This window comes from Pavona decussata, unplaced genomic scaffold, assembly GCF_977016875.1.
Source record: "Pavona decussata unplaced genomic scaffold, jaPavDecu1.1 SCAFFOLD_202, whole genome shotgun sequence".
NCBI lineage: Eukaryota > Metazoa > Cnidaria > Anthozoa > Scleractinia > Agariciidae > Pavona > Pavona decussata.
Window position 1 is genome coordinate 2,780,001 of NW_028145610.1, and position 16,347 is coordinate 2,796,347.

General features: G+C 41.5%; 4 protein-coding genes and 1 pseudogene across 9 annotated transcripts in view; 3 read left to right on the forward strand and 2 right to left on the reverse strand.

Annotated features, from left to right (window-relative positions):
• LOC146461130 (uncharacterized) overlaps positions 1–1,962 on the forward strand; it is a 2,155-nt gene extending 193 nt beyond the window's left edge. The window contains exons 1-3 of the mRNA XM_085087289.1: positions 1–154; positions 357–844; positions 1,877–1,962. The exon at positions 1–154 is cut by the window's left edge and continues 193 nt beyond it. Coding sequence (XP_084943415.1) covers positions 1–154; positions 357–844; positions 1,877–1,962 — 728 coding nt within the window. The remainder of the gene's footprint in view (positions 155–356; positions 845–1,876) is intronic.
• LOC146461127 (3'-5' exoribonuclease HELZ2-like) overlaps positions 1–3,294 on the reverse strand; it is a 68,656-nt gene extending 65,362 nt beyond the window's left edge. Inside the window, exon 1 of the mRNA XM_085087414.1 lies at positions 2,955–3,294. The gene's annotated coding sequence lies outside the window, so the exon portion shown is untranslated. The remainder of the gene's footprint in view (positions 1–2,954) is intronic.
• Positions 1–16,347, forward strand: part of LOC146461128 (uncharacterized) — a 170,897-nt pseudogene that overhangs the window by 28,948 nt on the left and 125,602 nt on the right. The window lies entirely within an intron of this gene.
• Positions 3,916–16,347, reverse strand: part of LOC146461131 (3'-5' exoribonuclease HELZ2-like) — a 92,543-nt gene continuing 80,111 nt past the window's right edge. For all 5 annotated transcript variants that reach the window (XM_085087405.1, XM_085087402.1, XM_085087406.1 and 2 more), the window contains 3 exons: positions 6,239–6,395; positions 5,687–5,854; positions 3,916–4,925 (listed from right to left, as the gene is read on the reverse strand). In XM_085087405.1, coding sequence (XP_084943531.1) covers positions 4,822–4,925; positions 5,687–5,854; positions 6,239–6,395 — 429 coding nt within the window. In that variant the 3' untranslated portion in view covers positions 3,916–4,821. The remainder of the gene's footprint in view (positions 4,926–5,686; positions 5,855–6,238; positions 6,396–16,347) is intronic.
• The window catches only part of LOC146461132 (uncharacterized), a 303,232-nt gene continuing 293,286 nt past the window's right edge, over positions 6,402–16,347 (forward strand). Inside the window, exon 1 of the mRNA XM_085087425.1 lies at positions 6,402–16,217. Coding sequence (XP_084943551.1) covers positions 12,029–13,123 — 1,095 coding nt within the window. The 5' untranslated portion in view covers positions 6,402–12,028 and the 3' untranslated portion in view covers positions 13,124–16,217. The remainder of the gene's footprint in view (positions 16,218–16,347) is intronic.

Genomic DNA, 16,347 nt, shown 5'->3' on the forward strand with positions numbered 1-16,347 from the left:
ATGCCGAAGCTAGAAAAGTCGATGGAACTTCTTATTCCAAAAGCACTCTCAACAGCCTGAGATTTGGACTGGGCAGACACTTCAAGGCGACTCTTGGCTTCGATATAATAAACGATCCAGCATTTGCCGAGGCAAACAAAGTTTTTGGCGCCAAGTGCGTTGAACTAAAACGACAAGGGCTCGCCAAAGCCACCGATCTGCGAAGAAGATCTTAAAAAGCTGTACGAAAGCGATGTTTTTAACCAAAACAGCCCGGAAACGCTTCAAAACAAAGTTTTTTTCGAGGTTATGTTGTACTTTTGTCGCCGAGGAAGGCAAAATCTTCGTGAACCCAAAAAAGCTGATTTTTCATTCAGCACGGATGGCAAAGGTGCAAAATATGTGTGCAAAACAACAGATGAACTCACAAAGAACCGACGAGAAAATGATGAAGGATTTGAAGGAGGCGTGATGTTCGAGAAACCAGGACCACACTGTCCTGTGGCTTCATTTGAACGGTACATACAGCACCTGAATCCCTCAAACGAATTTTTGTTTCAGCGGCCGAAGAAAAACGCCGGCATATCTGATCAAGTGTGGTACGATAACATGGTTGTCGGAGAGCGTTTGCTCGGTGAAAAAATGAAAAGGATCTCTCGAGAAGCCAAACTGTCAAAGTCTTACACCAATCACTCGATCAGGGCAACGGCGGTTACAATCCTGGACAAGTCCGGGTTCGAAGCAAGGCATATCATGGCGGTGAGCGGGCACAGAAATGAATCCAGCATTCGGAGCTATAGCAGGACTGACATTTCAACCAAGAGAAAAATGTCGGAAACCCTGACGACAGAGTGCGAGGTGAGAGGTGAGGAAGTGGCTATTAATCCGCACCAGTTATCTCCTGTTATTAGCCTTTCTCAAGAGGAATTTATTGTACAGAACTCTCACTCAGAGATAACGAAAAATTTTAATTTCTTCAACTGTAATGTCAACATTCATTAAACGCAAATCGGGAACATTTTTCATAAGACCGTACAACTTAACTTTAGAATTTTGTTCAAAAGTTTCAGTTCGATTCAGTTTTTCCTGAAACGTTTTCAGATGTTTTAAGCTTAAATCCTTTCTGTAAACCTTTTGAATTCCGCTTTACACGTTATTCACGGCTGTCATTAATAAAGATGTTTACACTGAAACGTGTCATTGCGTGGCTTACTTTGTTGTTGTTCTGTGAAATGTCTCAACGCTTGTACATTTATAATTGTATAATAAAACAATTATTGGATTCGGTTTTCGCATGATAGCGAAATTATCAAGGCCTCGGTTTGTGTTATCCGCCTCAGCCTTCGGCTTCGGCAGATAACACAAACCTCGGCCTTGATAATTCTCGCTATCATGCTCAACCTCATCCAATAATTGCTTATTATATGTAAAACCATCGAATAAGATGTATACTTTTTGAATGTCTATGAATATGCCCTGTGAAAATGGTTGAATGTATTCGTGAATAAAAGATGATTTCACCAGATGCGAACTAACGTATTATTGTATATGAATATGAATCAATATATTCCAGGATAAGAATTAAATCCTTTAAAGTGACTGGATTAATTAAACCTGCGAATTTTGCTTACCATATACTGAAGCCAAAAATAAATTTTGTGGGCAGTCGCACTCATGTGACTGATCAAACGAGTCATAAGAAAATAAAATTTGAGATCAAATTTCGAGGACTTTGTTTTGTCTCGTGATTAATATAATCAAATGCAAATTGAGTTGTTAGATTTGACAGTGATATATTCAAACATATAAATATAATAGAAGCTTAAAAATATTTCCAAGAATAATAATTTAGGCCGGTGATCATGACAAACTGAATTATACAAAAACGTTCAAACAGGGCAGAAGTGGCCGCGTGGATGTTTGTTTGATGAAATACAATCCAATGGATTTGTATTAACAAGTCGTGGCGTGACAGGAACATAACACTGGTGTAAACATAAGAAATAACTTTTGTCCTTAATTAACTGATGCGGAAGAAAAAGTTTAAGATATAACGTTGATCCCTTAGACACTGAATTGTGTCGAAATGCATTTCTATTATAGGGATTTTCATCCGCACAGTCATGCATGTCTTCCTATTTAAAGAAAACAATGAATATATAATTGGACATCCTTCGTTTGCTGACTGTCTGAGAAGCAATTGCATTCGATCGGTACGTGATGCTATTGCGAGAAAAGCACGATTTTGGTCAAATATATAATAATTAATTATATATCAATCGTAGATGGCAAATGTCGTGATCAGGAGGCTTATTTTCATTTTTAAGATACAAATTAACAAAAGGCTGCAGAACAATGAGATAACTATATCGATTCGAGTGAATGTTAAACGTGGCTCAACATTGTGTTAAGGACGGTGCCTACTATTGTTACTGCGCATACGTTCTGCGCATCGGGAGAGACTCGGGTTTCCTATGGGTGGTGCCTACTAATACAGGAATATTTTTGCGCGGTTTAAAACTATACGGAAAAAGCAGAACTTACCAAATGTCTTTGACATCTCAAAAGAAAATTGGGGGTAACCATGCATTTTTCAGAGAAAATTAAGCTTCAATTTAGGAAAAAATCCCATACATTGCTTTATATTTTGGCGCTTTTTAGAGATATTGTTGCTTAATAATCTCTGAAAAATGCGTGGTTACCCCCAATTTTCTTTTTGGATTCCAATAGGCCTTGCTAAGATCTGCTTTTCCCGCATAGTCATAAACCGAACAAAAATACTTCGGTATTAGTAGGCACCGTCCTTGAAGGCACGACAAAGACTAAAATCCCGATGCATCTGGTGTCCAAATTTCCGATCAAGGTTACGTTAGTCCCTAAATGCTACAAAGAGAGGTTCTTTCCTTTGCAATCGACCGAGAGCGAAATTGTTTGTTTACTCAGCTATTGTCTGAAAAATAAGTTATAAGGCTTACCAAATTAGGTTTCACTGACTCCATAAATCGTTGAAAGATCCCGACGAAAATAAGAAGATGAAATGATTATGAATGTCCTCCGTGCCCTGTGCATTGATCTTTGTTTCCAGTTCACCGAAAGCAAAAGAAATTTCCGTGCTGACGTGAATGAAAGAAAGATTTGTAAGAAACTGAATTGTCGGAAAACCATATGTTAATTTGCTAATCCGCTGACCTTAGTTCGTAACGGTGACGTATGCGTGTAAAGAAGTGCCACGAGGAATATAGGGTCGTTTTTCGCTTAGTTGTAAACAAACAAATAATCAGATTTTTTTTCCAAGTGTGAAGAACAAGACCCATTATATCTCTGCTAAATCTTATATTTCTCGACATTCATGACTGAATAAAACCGATGATTTGTTTTGGAATCATTTCTCGGAAAATTTTGCTGATTTTTCGAGAACTGTTGATTGATATTGTTTCAAATATTGAAACAAAGGCTTCAGTGCTGATAAAATAAACCCTTCACTTGCGCGAACATTTTCACCGATTTTCGTGGACATCATATCCGTGTTTTCTGTTCGCAGAAGCAAAAGGGAAAAAAAACTGAGGTTATCGAGGAACAGGTATTATGTCCCAGGAAAGCGAATGCTTGTTATTCTTCCGAGTTGCTATGAACCTCATTATGAAAGCGAGGTTAACTGTATAGCTTTTCATATGAAAATTATTGTTGTTTGCATATGAACGAAAACTTATTTTCATACTAAAAACTTCGCACTTACCCTCGTTTTCATAATGAGGTCCAAAGCAACTCGGAAGTGGCCTATTCTGATACCGCGTTTTTGTACAATGACACAACTGCGGAGCTTAGGTTTGTAAGTGGATGCCCAGATAATGGTGCATTAATAAAAAAATTTAAATCAGAATAGTACTAAATTTGGCGAGAAGAACGCAAAACAACGATAAACCAGATTGGCCAAACGTTTGTGCAAAATTCCTAGCTTTTATTGTGACTCGTTTAAAATTGTTTACTTGTTTTCTGCGAGGTTTGGTGAATTAGACGCGGTCAAAAGAACGCCGTCGGAATCCATCGTCGCTCCCAAGTCGCTCCAGAGGTACATGACGAGTGGGTTCTGGAACGGGCCTAGCTGGTGCGGGTTGCACTGACCCATAACTAAAAGTGTGTACCACTTAAAATAAAGTTTATTCTTATTCTGACATACTCATACTTGCACTTAGACTATGGTGCTGTTAAAAATACCGACAAGCAGCTACTAGTGAGTTATTGCAAGCTAAAATTAAAAGCTATGGTAAGAAACTTGAGAGGGATGAAGACGCTCAAGAAATAACAATCATGATCGCGGCAACTTACCCAAATTTAAAGTTTGTATACACAGGTGGAAAAAATCAGTTATACTATCTACATCGATTTTCTAATTAAAAAACATCGTAAACTATTGTGTGGTCTACAAGAGGGGTTAAAACTATGATAATATATTCAATAAAAACAGCAGATTATGAGGTTGAAATTTTGTTAAGTCTCTCCATATTTCCCAAAACATTTAAAAACTTCAAGTCCGACGCTTTCGGTGGATTATCATAAGGGTTAAAATTTTTTAAACACCACGAACTTGTAACATTGCGATATCTGAGCTTAACACCATATTTACATGATCTACACGACATATTTTGTAACTGTTCCACTCTGGCAACTTCTTAGTCAGAACTTTGTGATGCCAACCCACATCTCTAACTAGGGTCCCCCATTCTTAAATCGTCCTTAAATTAAAATAGTACAAAAGCAATTATAAAACCACATGTTATCCCTTGGTTATATACCAAAAATATCGCCACATCATGGCAGCTCATAAGTTGCTGGAAAGTGTTTTTAATTCGTAGGCCAGTCAGATTCATTCACCAAGCAGTGTTTCTCCTCGTAGAATTCCAGCAAGCTCTGCCACGTGGGATGGTGTTTTAGCAGATTCTTGTTGCCTAAACGACACAAAAACGAAAACGGCAAAACTAAAAAGAGTGCATGTTTAATACTGACTAACATAAGCAGAGCAATGGTTTCACATTTATGTAAATCATAACTTTCCGATATGAATAATAGGGAGCTTAATTTGTCGTATTTTATCAGTACCAGGACTTCACCCCAAAAAACATGGAACCGAACTGCGTCACCACGCAAATGAATCAAAACTTGTGAATGACCTCTAACTTGCAGAAAGAAGCAGATTGGGCATGCTTCGTTTGACAACTTTGGATAACCCCAAGGGATGTCGTTCATTGTAGAAAATTTCCTGTTTGGAAGTCGTTTCTTCGCTTAGAAACCAACAGTATTGTTGTGTGACATCGTCACAGTCGAAGGTAGGCAGAAGTAGAAATTTTCACTTTTTCTTAAGTTATTTTCTTAAGTTATCAGTTGAATGATCTGATGTATCAAATCTCGAATACTGGAAGATTCTTATTCAGATGAAAAGATAAAAAAGCTGTCGTCTTTTTACACATAGGGTGTAATCCCAAACTATAGCTTATTCTGTAGTACCTCGTGCATGGGGACTACAAAATCATATATGTGAAGACAAATGTTCTTACGAGGCGTCAATACATTTAATACATTTAGCCTGAAATTAAGTATTTCCTCAAGACCATTTTGGCGGCAAAGGGTCATAAAAAATCCATTCAATACTGACCAAGTTATGTGACAAAACTAAAATATAGAGTTTATGTTTTTGATATCTACTGCTTACCAATCACACAGAGTCCCTTTTTTGCTCGTGTGAGTCCCACATTCATCTGATGTTCATCGGTTAGAAAACCCAGATGTTCTCGAAGCCAGCTTAGAGAGAGGTCTGGGTCAAGCTCCTCTTTCTTCGTGGAGCGAACCAAGGATAAGATGACGTAATCCCATTCACTCCCTAAAATTAACCAGAAAGGATCAGGTGTTTGTCTGAGCATTCACATGTTAGTGGCTAAGAAAGATTACTGTCTTAGTGGCCTAGCTCCAGTTGATGCTTACTGAACACTCAGAACAGAGGACTAAAATTAATGCTTAAGTCCTTGTAGTGTCTGAATGTAACAGAATACAGTGGCAGATCCAAACATTCAGGTAAGTGGGGGCTTGGGGCGGTCTCGAACGTTCGACTTGCCTATGTTGGTGAGATATAATTTCTCGGCGTCTCGGCCCTGTAGGCCTCGCATTTGGCCAAAAATAAAGTTTTACCGTAACAAGATAACTATCATAATGAACCACGCGCAAATTACCATTCAAATGTGATGTTGCCAAGATAATGATTCGTTACCTTGGCTTTTAGCGATTGTTATAACACGGATGTCTTTGAAATTGTCATATCCTTTAAACGCAGTCTCTATTCTGCTTCGCTGTTCTCTATACGGTGACAAGACAACGACGTTGGCAGGGACTACGCCTTTTTTCAGCAAGCATCTCACCACATGTACCTGAAGTTGGCGAAAAAATAAAAGTTGTTAGCTAGAACATCACGTCATTTGAACATCCAGATATATATTTTTGAAATATTTGCGGTTGCGAGAAGACATACAGACAGGCACTCCATTTCTTTAAGGTGATCAAGAGATCACCTCCTCACGACTATAAGTACACTTGGGAAATAACTCCAGTCTTCAACACCTAGCTGCGGGACAATACAAAGGAGCCGCTCAAAAAGGAGTGTCAAAATATGCTTAACCTCAGAAAACCAACAACTGCCCACAGATATGAACATGCTGAAGTTCATAGTTATAGTTGATACACAGCCGACAGAGGACCAGATGTGTAACTCGCGAGAGCAGTAAAAGGCTTTTGTTAAGGTGTTTGCTATTTGTCTAGAACATCGGACTCACGAGACCAACATATCTCTTAAAAAAAAAACAAGTTTTAAGGATTGCATGTTTCAAAGTAACTTCAGCAGAAAGGTGCATGTCTACCGTTCTTTCAGATTCTTTTAGGGCCCATTAAAGGGGCAGTATAATGGGAGCTATCATGATTTTTGGCCAAAATTCACTAAATTTAAACTTTAAACACTGTTTTAATTAATTTCTAAACCGCCAATTTAAAGAAATATTAATAGTGATTCTAAGACGAATGGTTGGACCAAAATATAGTACAACCGGCGATTTTTAATGCGTTACGAGAGCGAAACTTGAAAACGTCGGCCCAACGTTTTCAAATTTGAACCCCCCTTTATCTTGGCCATCTACTTGTGAAAATGTCCGTGGATAGTTTCTTTGCATTCTGATAGTCTTTAAACGGAATTTTGTCATTATATCTTGGCTGCTATCAACCGAATAGCGTCTTATATGCTATAACTCTGCACGTGTATGTTTCAATAGGACATTTTCACTATGGCGTCATTTGACTACAACTACCAGAATCCTTCAGTTTTTTGTTTTCTCATGCTAATTAGAGCTATTGTTCTTTGCTCTCCACTGGGATTAGAAAATTTGAATTTGAAAAGGAAAACAAAATGAATTATGGTAGTTGTAGTCAAATGACGCCATCATGAAAATGCCTATTGGATCAAATTTGGGCAATACCCATAAGGGGCAAATATCGTCCAGCTTATGACGTCATCGGACCACGCCCAGTGTCACGCGACCAGAAACAGAAAAATGCATTTTAATTAAATGACTTAAACCTTTTTTCCGCATTTTCTATACAATAACAGCTAGTAAAAAGGGAATATATTAGAGAGTTAGTTTTTGTCCAATAAAGTCAAGGCCCTGTACTCTTGGGGCAGGTACATGCCGTCATCGCGATTGAGTGAATCTTTGCACGTGTTGATTTCCCATGCTTCCAAAAGGCGTCGGGTTCACCAATTTGAGCTGGCACGTAGTATTGTAGACGATTCCCACGAGATAGTGCGACCAGATTGTAAACAATGTTTGGCGAGTGCAGATCTCTTGGGATGTGTTTGTTCGACTGCTATTCTCAGCGGTCTCACCTCTCACGTATAAAAGGAGATGAGACAAAATGAGCAATGCCATTCTGTCGATCTAGCGAAGAGGTTAGTTCAAAATGGCTGACCAAGATGTACAAGTCCCGGTAGACGAAAACCTTCGAGCCGCTCAAGCGGCTGCTGTTGTCCAGCCGCCGCAGCCTCCGCCTCCACAAAACCAACAGGAACCTGCAAATCCAAACCCTCAAAACGCCGCGGGAGAAGAGGTCACTTTGGAGGTTTGTTCAATGTTTCTTCTTACTCTAGTATCGCACACGTGTTCTTGCAATTGGTATTCCCATTGCGGCTTTAAGTTTGTTTTCCGTTCATGTTATGCCCCGCTTCAAAACGTATAGCTCTCTAGCTTTGCGGGCAATTTTAAGTTGACTTTCCAATTGTTTTATGCCCCGCTGATAACGTGTAGCTTAGTTGCTTTGCGGGCAGTTTTAAGTTTGTTTCCAATTCATGTTGTGCCCTGCTTCAAAACATGTAACTTTTCAGCTTTGCGGGCAACGTGAGGTTGACTTTCTATTTGATGTTATGCCCTGCTCATAACGTGTCGCTTAGTTACTTTGCAGGCGGTTTGAAGTTTGTTTTTTAGTTATGTTATGCTCAGCCTCTAGACGTATAGCTTTCTAGCTTTGCGGGCAACGTGAAGTTGACTTTCTGTAGTTGATGTTATGCCTCGTTGAGAGCGTGTAGCATAACCTCTGTGGGCGCATAAAGGTTTGTTTCGAGCTATATTATGCCCTGCTTTAAACAGATAGCTGTGTAGCTTTGCGGGCAACTTGAGGTTGATTTTCAGTTGAATCATATTCCGCGTTAGCCTTTTGATTTTGTGTAGCTTACTCGCTTTGCGGGCACTTTTAAATTTGTTTTCCAATCATGTTATGTCCTTTTTTGTATCATATAAAGTATAGCTTTACACGTTTCTTTTGGGAAGCGAGTATTCGAATTCTTGTTTTGCTTCTAGAGGTTTTAAATTTTTGTTTACTTCGAAACATACTCCAGCAGAGAGCTAGTTATTATTTTTGTGTGATCCTTGTCGTATCTTCACTCTTTATTTTTGAATTGTCTTAATTTGCCATTCCTGCCTGCTTCTTGAACCACGTTGTTCTACTTGAATTTTTTTATTTTCCTTTTGTTTTGTGTTGTTATCTTTGATTTACCGACCATGTTGGAACAAAAGATGTGCTGCCACTTTACCGGGCTTGTGAACTGACATAATGTAACCATTTAGAAATATTTTGTATCGCCTCAGAGCAGTAAGGAAAAGATGGCAATTGACAATAGATTGCCAATGTTTCTTTTACACTATGACGGAGATGTTTGGTAACGAACACTTGAAATCCACCATTTGACTCTATCTATTTCATTTCCTCATTTAGGCCTTACAAGAGAGGATTAGGTTTTTAGAGAATTCTCAGGGGATATGATATGATGATATGATATGATAATCTTTATTTATCCACGGTACAAAATTCGTCAGCTTTAAAAATACCTAATACTAATATAATAAAAATATTTAAATAAAAAAGCTGCTTTCCACGAATGCCGTGCCTTACAGTTCTTTGAGTAATCGTTTAAATTGCCCAAGGGACTCTGCTTCCCTTAAGTTACAAGGAAGACTGTTCCAGAGAATGGCGCCACTATAGCTGAAGCTGTTTTTGTAACAGTTTGTGCGCGGTAATGGAACGTTGAGTTTATTTTCAGTCCCTTAGGTTATATGCGATTTCTCGCCTTTCAAATTTAGAACTAAGATAGTTTGGAGCCAACCCGTGCAGAGACCTGTAAACCATCGTAGCTCTTTGAAATTGTTGCTGGCAAGCTAGGTTTTTTCCACCCTAGAAGTTTGAAAAGGTGACCAGCATCTACGTCATAGCTTGAGTAAGTCAAAACACGGGCTGCTCTGTTTTGTAGGTTTTGAACGTTATTCCGTAAGGTTTTCCAACAGTTTCCCCAAACAATGTTGCAATAATCAAAGTATGGCTGTATTAAAGCTTGATATATTAGTTGTAAGGTCGCCTGAGGGACCAGGTGCCTTATTCATTTTATGGTCCCAATACCAGAAGCGACTTTCTTTGTTACTTTCTCATATGGCCACTCCAATCAAGTCTGTCATCGATGGGCACTCCAAGTGATTTTGCAGTAGTGACCTGGCTAACTTGAAAATCATTAATTGCAAATGTCGGGGACTCTGTGAGAGTACTTAGCCTCTGCCTAGATCCGGTAAGCCCCCGTACAAGCATTAATAAACCGCATAACCCACTTTGGTAGTCGTAGATTAGAGGACTTCAACAAATATGAAGCTTTGCGCCTGGCAGAAGAGCTCGTCTCTATGGCGAAGACTACTGGCGATGCCAAAGCGGCGAGCTATGACATCATGGCAACCACCCTCAGGGAGAAAATCCATGTGCCTAGAGAGCAATTTAAAGCTTACTTCCTGGCCCTTCTGGCAGATAAGGAGTTTACTAGGATCTTCGACACCATCTTCAAAGTTAAACGCCCTGCCCCATACTTTCGCACACAAGCTAGAGGTAACCAGAGGTTTTCGCCTTCCAACCCACAAGTGACCTGCTATAGGTGCGGAACCCCCGGCCACAAGTCTACACAATGTTGGAAGCGGTTTCCGACGACGACCCGCTATTTTCCCTCAGGCAGTCCAGGTCTCAACCAGCCTCGACCAGCCTAGACAGGACCTACCCGATCCACCATTTTGTATGAGTTTTGGGTACTCTTAAAGTTAAATAAACACCATTACAACGTCTGTTTTATCTTATACATTCTAACCCCCCCCCCCCCCCTCCCCAGGTTAAACTTTTCTTTATAAGTCATTTTTTATATCGTTTTTGTTAGTGGACATATTCAAAGGAGTTTAAATTTTAGAAATACGTAAAGTATCTTTTCAATAAATGTAGGGACAAATTATCTCTTTCTATCACACCTTTTTCTCCTCGGGTGGCATTCTCAAAGGGAAGCTCACTTTCCTTCTCGGATTACCGGGGCTGAGTTTGCCATGTCTTGGGCCCTCATAATTTTCAATTTTTCTTTTCCTTTTCATCCTAGCTTGCGAACCCTTGCTTTCACGACTGGGAAAAGTGTCCTGGTTTAACGCCTACCACAGTTAGTGTAAATAAATTGCAGTGGATAAGCATCGATGGATCTGTTATTGATGAGGCCCAGGGGATGGCAAACAATGTCCATATCTCTGATCAGGATATCAACCTGGTGTTACAAGGAAATTCATTTGCAGAAATGTCTCGCCTTGTTTTCCGCGATCCAGTTACCTTCCGAGCAGGGGAACTCCATCGCCATGCACCACAATGGAATGCATTATTAGATGATATGCGCGATAAGCGCTTCTCCGAAGTCCGTGCTTGGATTATTAACGGTGTAGACGTAACGAAGCTTTTTAGACCGTTTAAAGGTAGCTACAAAGGGAAAAATTACGATTGCAGTAGTCCACCTCCTCGTATTTTCCCCAATCACCTATCTTGCAAACCTTTTGCCTCGTTTGTATCTGATGCGCTCCTGGACATTTTGCGTTCCGGTGCTATTTCTTTGTGGGGTTAAGTCGGAGAATGCACCCCACCTCACCTCGTCATGCCTGTTACTGTAGAGCCTATCAAGCCGCGTCTCTGTAACGACGATAGATTTCTTTATCTCTGGATCGAAGACCGTCCGTTTGCCTTGGATAGCGTCCAACATTTGTCTAAGTATGTTGATAAAGGCTTCTACCAGACAGTGTGTGACGAGAAGTCAGGATACGACCACATCAAACTTCACCCCAGCAGTCGAACTTACTTTGGTTTCCAGTGGGGAGGCTGGTACTTTGTGAGTGAATGAATTCCTTTTGGTTGAAAATCCTCTGCATATATATACCATACGAGTGGTCTTGTCGCGTCACATAGACTTCGTTCATGGAACATTCCCTCTTCATTGTACATTGACGACGGCCATAATGGTCTACTGTCCTTCCCTGGCGGCATTTTACCAGGCACCTGTGAAGCCCTTTCCTCAAGGGATGAAGTGAATCTTGCTCTCGCTGTCGCGGGTATTTTCGTCACGTGCTACTTCTTAACTTCCCTTGGCTATTTCATCGGCCTGGCGAAGTCTAAACTCGCCCCTAAAAAGCAAATGCCATACCTTGGTTTCGTTATCGATTCGGAACGACCTGCATTTACTTTGCTGCCCCACAAAAAGTTTCTTCGTCTCGTCAAAGATACGTTGCCTGACGATACCTTAGATCTATCAACTCTGCAAAGGCTCAGCGGCAAATGCGTGTCCATGAGCCTGGCAGTTCCAGGCGCAAGGCTTTATGTTGATGAAATTAACTTAGCTGTGTCTCGCGCCTCTCACTCTTCGCGACCTGTAAAGATGTCTGCAGCTCTACGGAATGAAATTGAACACTGGCTTTTCCTTGAGACCTGGGACGGTGTTCTTCCCTGGCGCTCTGAGAAGCACACACATGTCAAGCTTTTCTCCAACTCATCTCGCTTCGCTTGGGGAGGTGTACTGAGCCCGAATGCCATTGAGGCGAACGTTTATGATTACTGGGACGCCTCAACCATGCAAGCCGATATCGTCACTAAGGAGACTTCGGCGCTTAATAACGTCCTTGAGTCATTCGCTGATACCATCAAAAACTCTTGGGTCGACGCCTTCGTCGACAGCATGACTCCGTTCGTCCGTTCATGGAATCGGCAGGGCTCTCGTTCTCATTTGCTTTCAGATGCCTTGAAGAAATTGTTCGTCACATTGACGAAACTCAATATCGATTTGCACCTTACCTTTGTACCTAGTTCTCAGAACCAAGCCGACTCCCCCTCACGTCGCCTTAGCCTCCAAGATGCCAAATTGTCCCCATCCCTCTGGATAGCAGTACAAGAGTTATATGGCGGCGAAAATGGGCACTCTGTCGATCTCATGGCTCTTCCCTCAAACGCCCAATCCGACTTGTCGGGTGCTTTATTGCCGTTCTTCTCTGAGAATCCTCTCCCGGGGTCCCTGGGAGTGAACGTGTTCGCGCAGTCGCCCGATCTCTACGATGTGTCTCCATTTAAGAACCCATACGTCTTCCCACCGATTTGCCTAATACCTCATGTTATCAAGTATATGAGAAGCCTACAATTATCCTACACCATCGTGGCTCCCGATGTATGCCCAAGGCGTTTTTGGTGGCCTCTATTAACGTCTACATGTTCTTCGCGATACCTTTTAGCCGTCGACTGATCCGTTGGAGCACTCCTCACGCCCTCTAAGGATGGGTTTTCAAATAATTGGCCTATCCCTTGGGATCTCTGGGTGTTCCGCCTTGGATAAGCAAGTGATCAGGTGATAGCTCTTTGCTAGTGCACTGGCCGAACAAAGGATATTTAACTGCCTTCACGTAGGCCTTTTCTCCCTTTTATTTTGGTCCATCACTTCCTACTATCCAAATTCAAATGAATGTACATGACAAATAAAAGAATAAGAACTGCTTTCTTTTTTCATATTCCTTAGGATCTGCTTTCAGCCGTGCGAGCGCTTGTGCCAGCTGTGTCATGTCCTTCGTGCGGTTACCCCAATGACGATCTGTTACTTTTCTGCCAATTGTGCGGCTACCGGAGAAAAACGGTCTCCCAAGATGTCCCGAGTTCTAAGGGCTCAGTCGACCCTCAAGCCATAGATAACCGTTTAGAACAACTAAAAAATGCCTCCCTTCAGTCGTCATACTCAAAGCTGAAGTGCTCGCTTCGGTCAGAGTTTGAAACATTCTTGACGTCCCTTCCGAATAGTAAAACCATCCTTTCAGCAAGCTCTATTGACATCACTCGCTTCTTGGTCTGGAAAGACCGGTATGGCTAAACGGTAGTACATAAAAATGGGTGCCCCGACTCCCACCTTCAAAGTGCAACCAAGTGTGAATGTCCTAAACGCCTAGAATTCAAAACAATCGACTCCTACATAGGAAGGCTAAGACCCATATTTAAGGAAATCGGACGCTGCGGAGAGTGGAACTCCATGCTAGGTTTGGGGTAATCCTGCCGCTTCTCTTGAAGTGCAAAAATATCTTAAAGCATCAACTGAGGAACAATTACGCGCCTGCATCTCACCAAAGCAAGCCTTTCCCCTATTTCTGTCCAAATTGTTGCTTCTGGCCCGTTTTTGGAGTCGGAAAATTGCGGAGCCCTCGCTTAATTCTTCTGGTCTGTTTGTGTTAGCTCGAGACCAGGCGTTCTTCAAGGCATTATTCTTTAGTGGTGATCGTGGTTCAGATCTTGGCATGGTGAGAACAGAAGAGATCCTGCGTTTCCCCAGGACGATGGGCTGTTGTTCAATCACGTATGGGGAAAAACCCTCAGAGATGGCGCCTCCAACGTCTTTGAGATTCGGAGACACCCTAACCCTGAGTTATGTCCAGTTAAGGCGATTGAAACTTATGTAGCCGTAGCCTCCGAGTTACGGGTTTCCGTGACAAACGGCTACCTGTTTCGACCGACTAATCCTCAAGGCCATATTGTGAACAAACTATTTACAAGCTCATCAGCAGAAGCCCGTTTGAAGCTGTATTTGAGAGAAGCTCGAATCGACGACGGAGATACGTTACACAGCTTTCGTTCGGGCTCAGCTATAACATTAGCATTATCTGGCTCCCAGTTGGCAGACATAATGTCTCATGTAGGATGGAACAACAAAGAGACTGCCCTTTACTAAATGAAACTAGCGGAGGTGCTTCGTTTTGGCAGCCCCTCTCATTTGCTGTCCGCAGACTGTTCCGCGACGTCAGCCCAAACAGAGATTTACACGGAACTCAACCGTCTGAAGAACTTTGTATCCGCTTTTCCGCACACTTCCCAACTTTAATGGATTTTGTTAGTACACTTTATGCGTTTTTTAGGAAGGGGTACCTTGAGTTTGGGATCCTGAGAACGGGAATGCTTCGTGGTCGTGCGATTTGGGTCTTTAGGACACACTTTAACAAAGAGACTGTCGGTGCCCAATCTCAATAGTATGTGAGAGAAAGAGAACGCTGAGAATAAAGTGCTAATCTCAGCGGTCTCACCTCTCACGTATAAAAGGAGATGAGTTAGGTTTAGGAATAGGTTACCAATGGTCTGGTGTAGTTTTAAAGCGACTTTGATATTATAATTGTTCAAAACCCGCTGGATCGGTTCCGTTGTTCCCTGAACGTAGGGCAAGACACAGAAAGTCTTTTTGTCTTCCGGCGCGGCTCCTGCAGACTGCTGAGCCATTCGCCAACAGCGCGAGGGTAACTTGTTTTAACTCTTTAGCTCGATAATCACTGGTGGTCAAAATATCATTAGCGCGGTTGGTCAACGACTCCACAAAAGCCTTCTTGTGTGCGATCGGGTAATGTGACTCAAACGCGAGATATCTTTCCGTGTGGGTGGACTTGCGATAGACCTTATTTGCAAGTTGACCGTTATCTTGTCGACAAACAGACACGTCAAGAAAGGCTATTTCTTGGTTAGTTTCTCTTTCGACGGTGAATTGGATTGATGGTTCAAAGTTGTTCAGGGGATCTTACAGGAACATTAAGATCTTTTTAATACCTTTCAACCAGTGTAACTTTTTAATATTTATTACAAAAAATTAGAATGGAAATTGTGCTTCTTTGACCGCTCTTCTGCGCATATTTTTTTTGTTTTTCATTTTGTCGCAAAACCCATGCTTGAATTCCGAGAAAATATGATGTTCTTTCGAATGGTTTTAAAGTCCAACAACTACAATTATCTCTCGAGGAGAAAAGTTCTTTTTTCGCAGTGCCGGAAGTGGTGAGCGAAATTTTAGCGGCCTGGTGCCTAAGCATCGTTGGCCAGGCTGCTCCACTGCTTGTTCCTTCCCAGTAAGTACCTTAACCGTGTTTTGTTCGGTGTGAGTACGCAATAATTTTGCCAGTCTTTGCATCGTGGACGGTAGTTGAGCTGTTATTAGAGTAGTGGCTGCGAGTCAGATAAAAGCCGTCGAACTGAATGTGCAATGATGACTTATCTCCGCGTCAAACTGCTTCAGTTCTTGCTTCTTGAACGCTCCAGTCGGCGATCCTTTTTACGAACGGCGCAATCGATACAATAATATGGATCCACTGAGTGGAACTGACGTGATCGAGACCGAGAGTCCCAGAATTTTGTGGTAATCTTTGAAATATTGCCCATTGACAAGGACTAAAAGAGCAACGAGATTACGTATTGCAGATCTTGGATGAGTTGTGGCTTTAACGACAGGAATTTTACTTTTCAAGTTGATTTTTTTCCCACATCGACTACACTCGAACTCGAACTCTTCAACTGTGTTTTGTTTTACCGAACAAAATTCGAATTCAGTTTTTTTTTCACAGTCACAGTGTTGTAGATAACTAAATAAATTACCGTTAACTAGGTTCTCAAGCGAGGTTGATGTTGTAAGGAGACGTTGTCCATCACAAGTTTCGAGCTCACCATTATCAGTCAGGT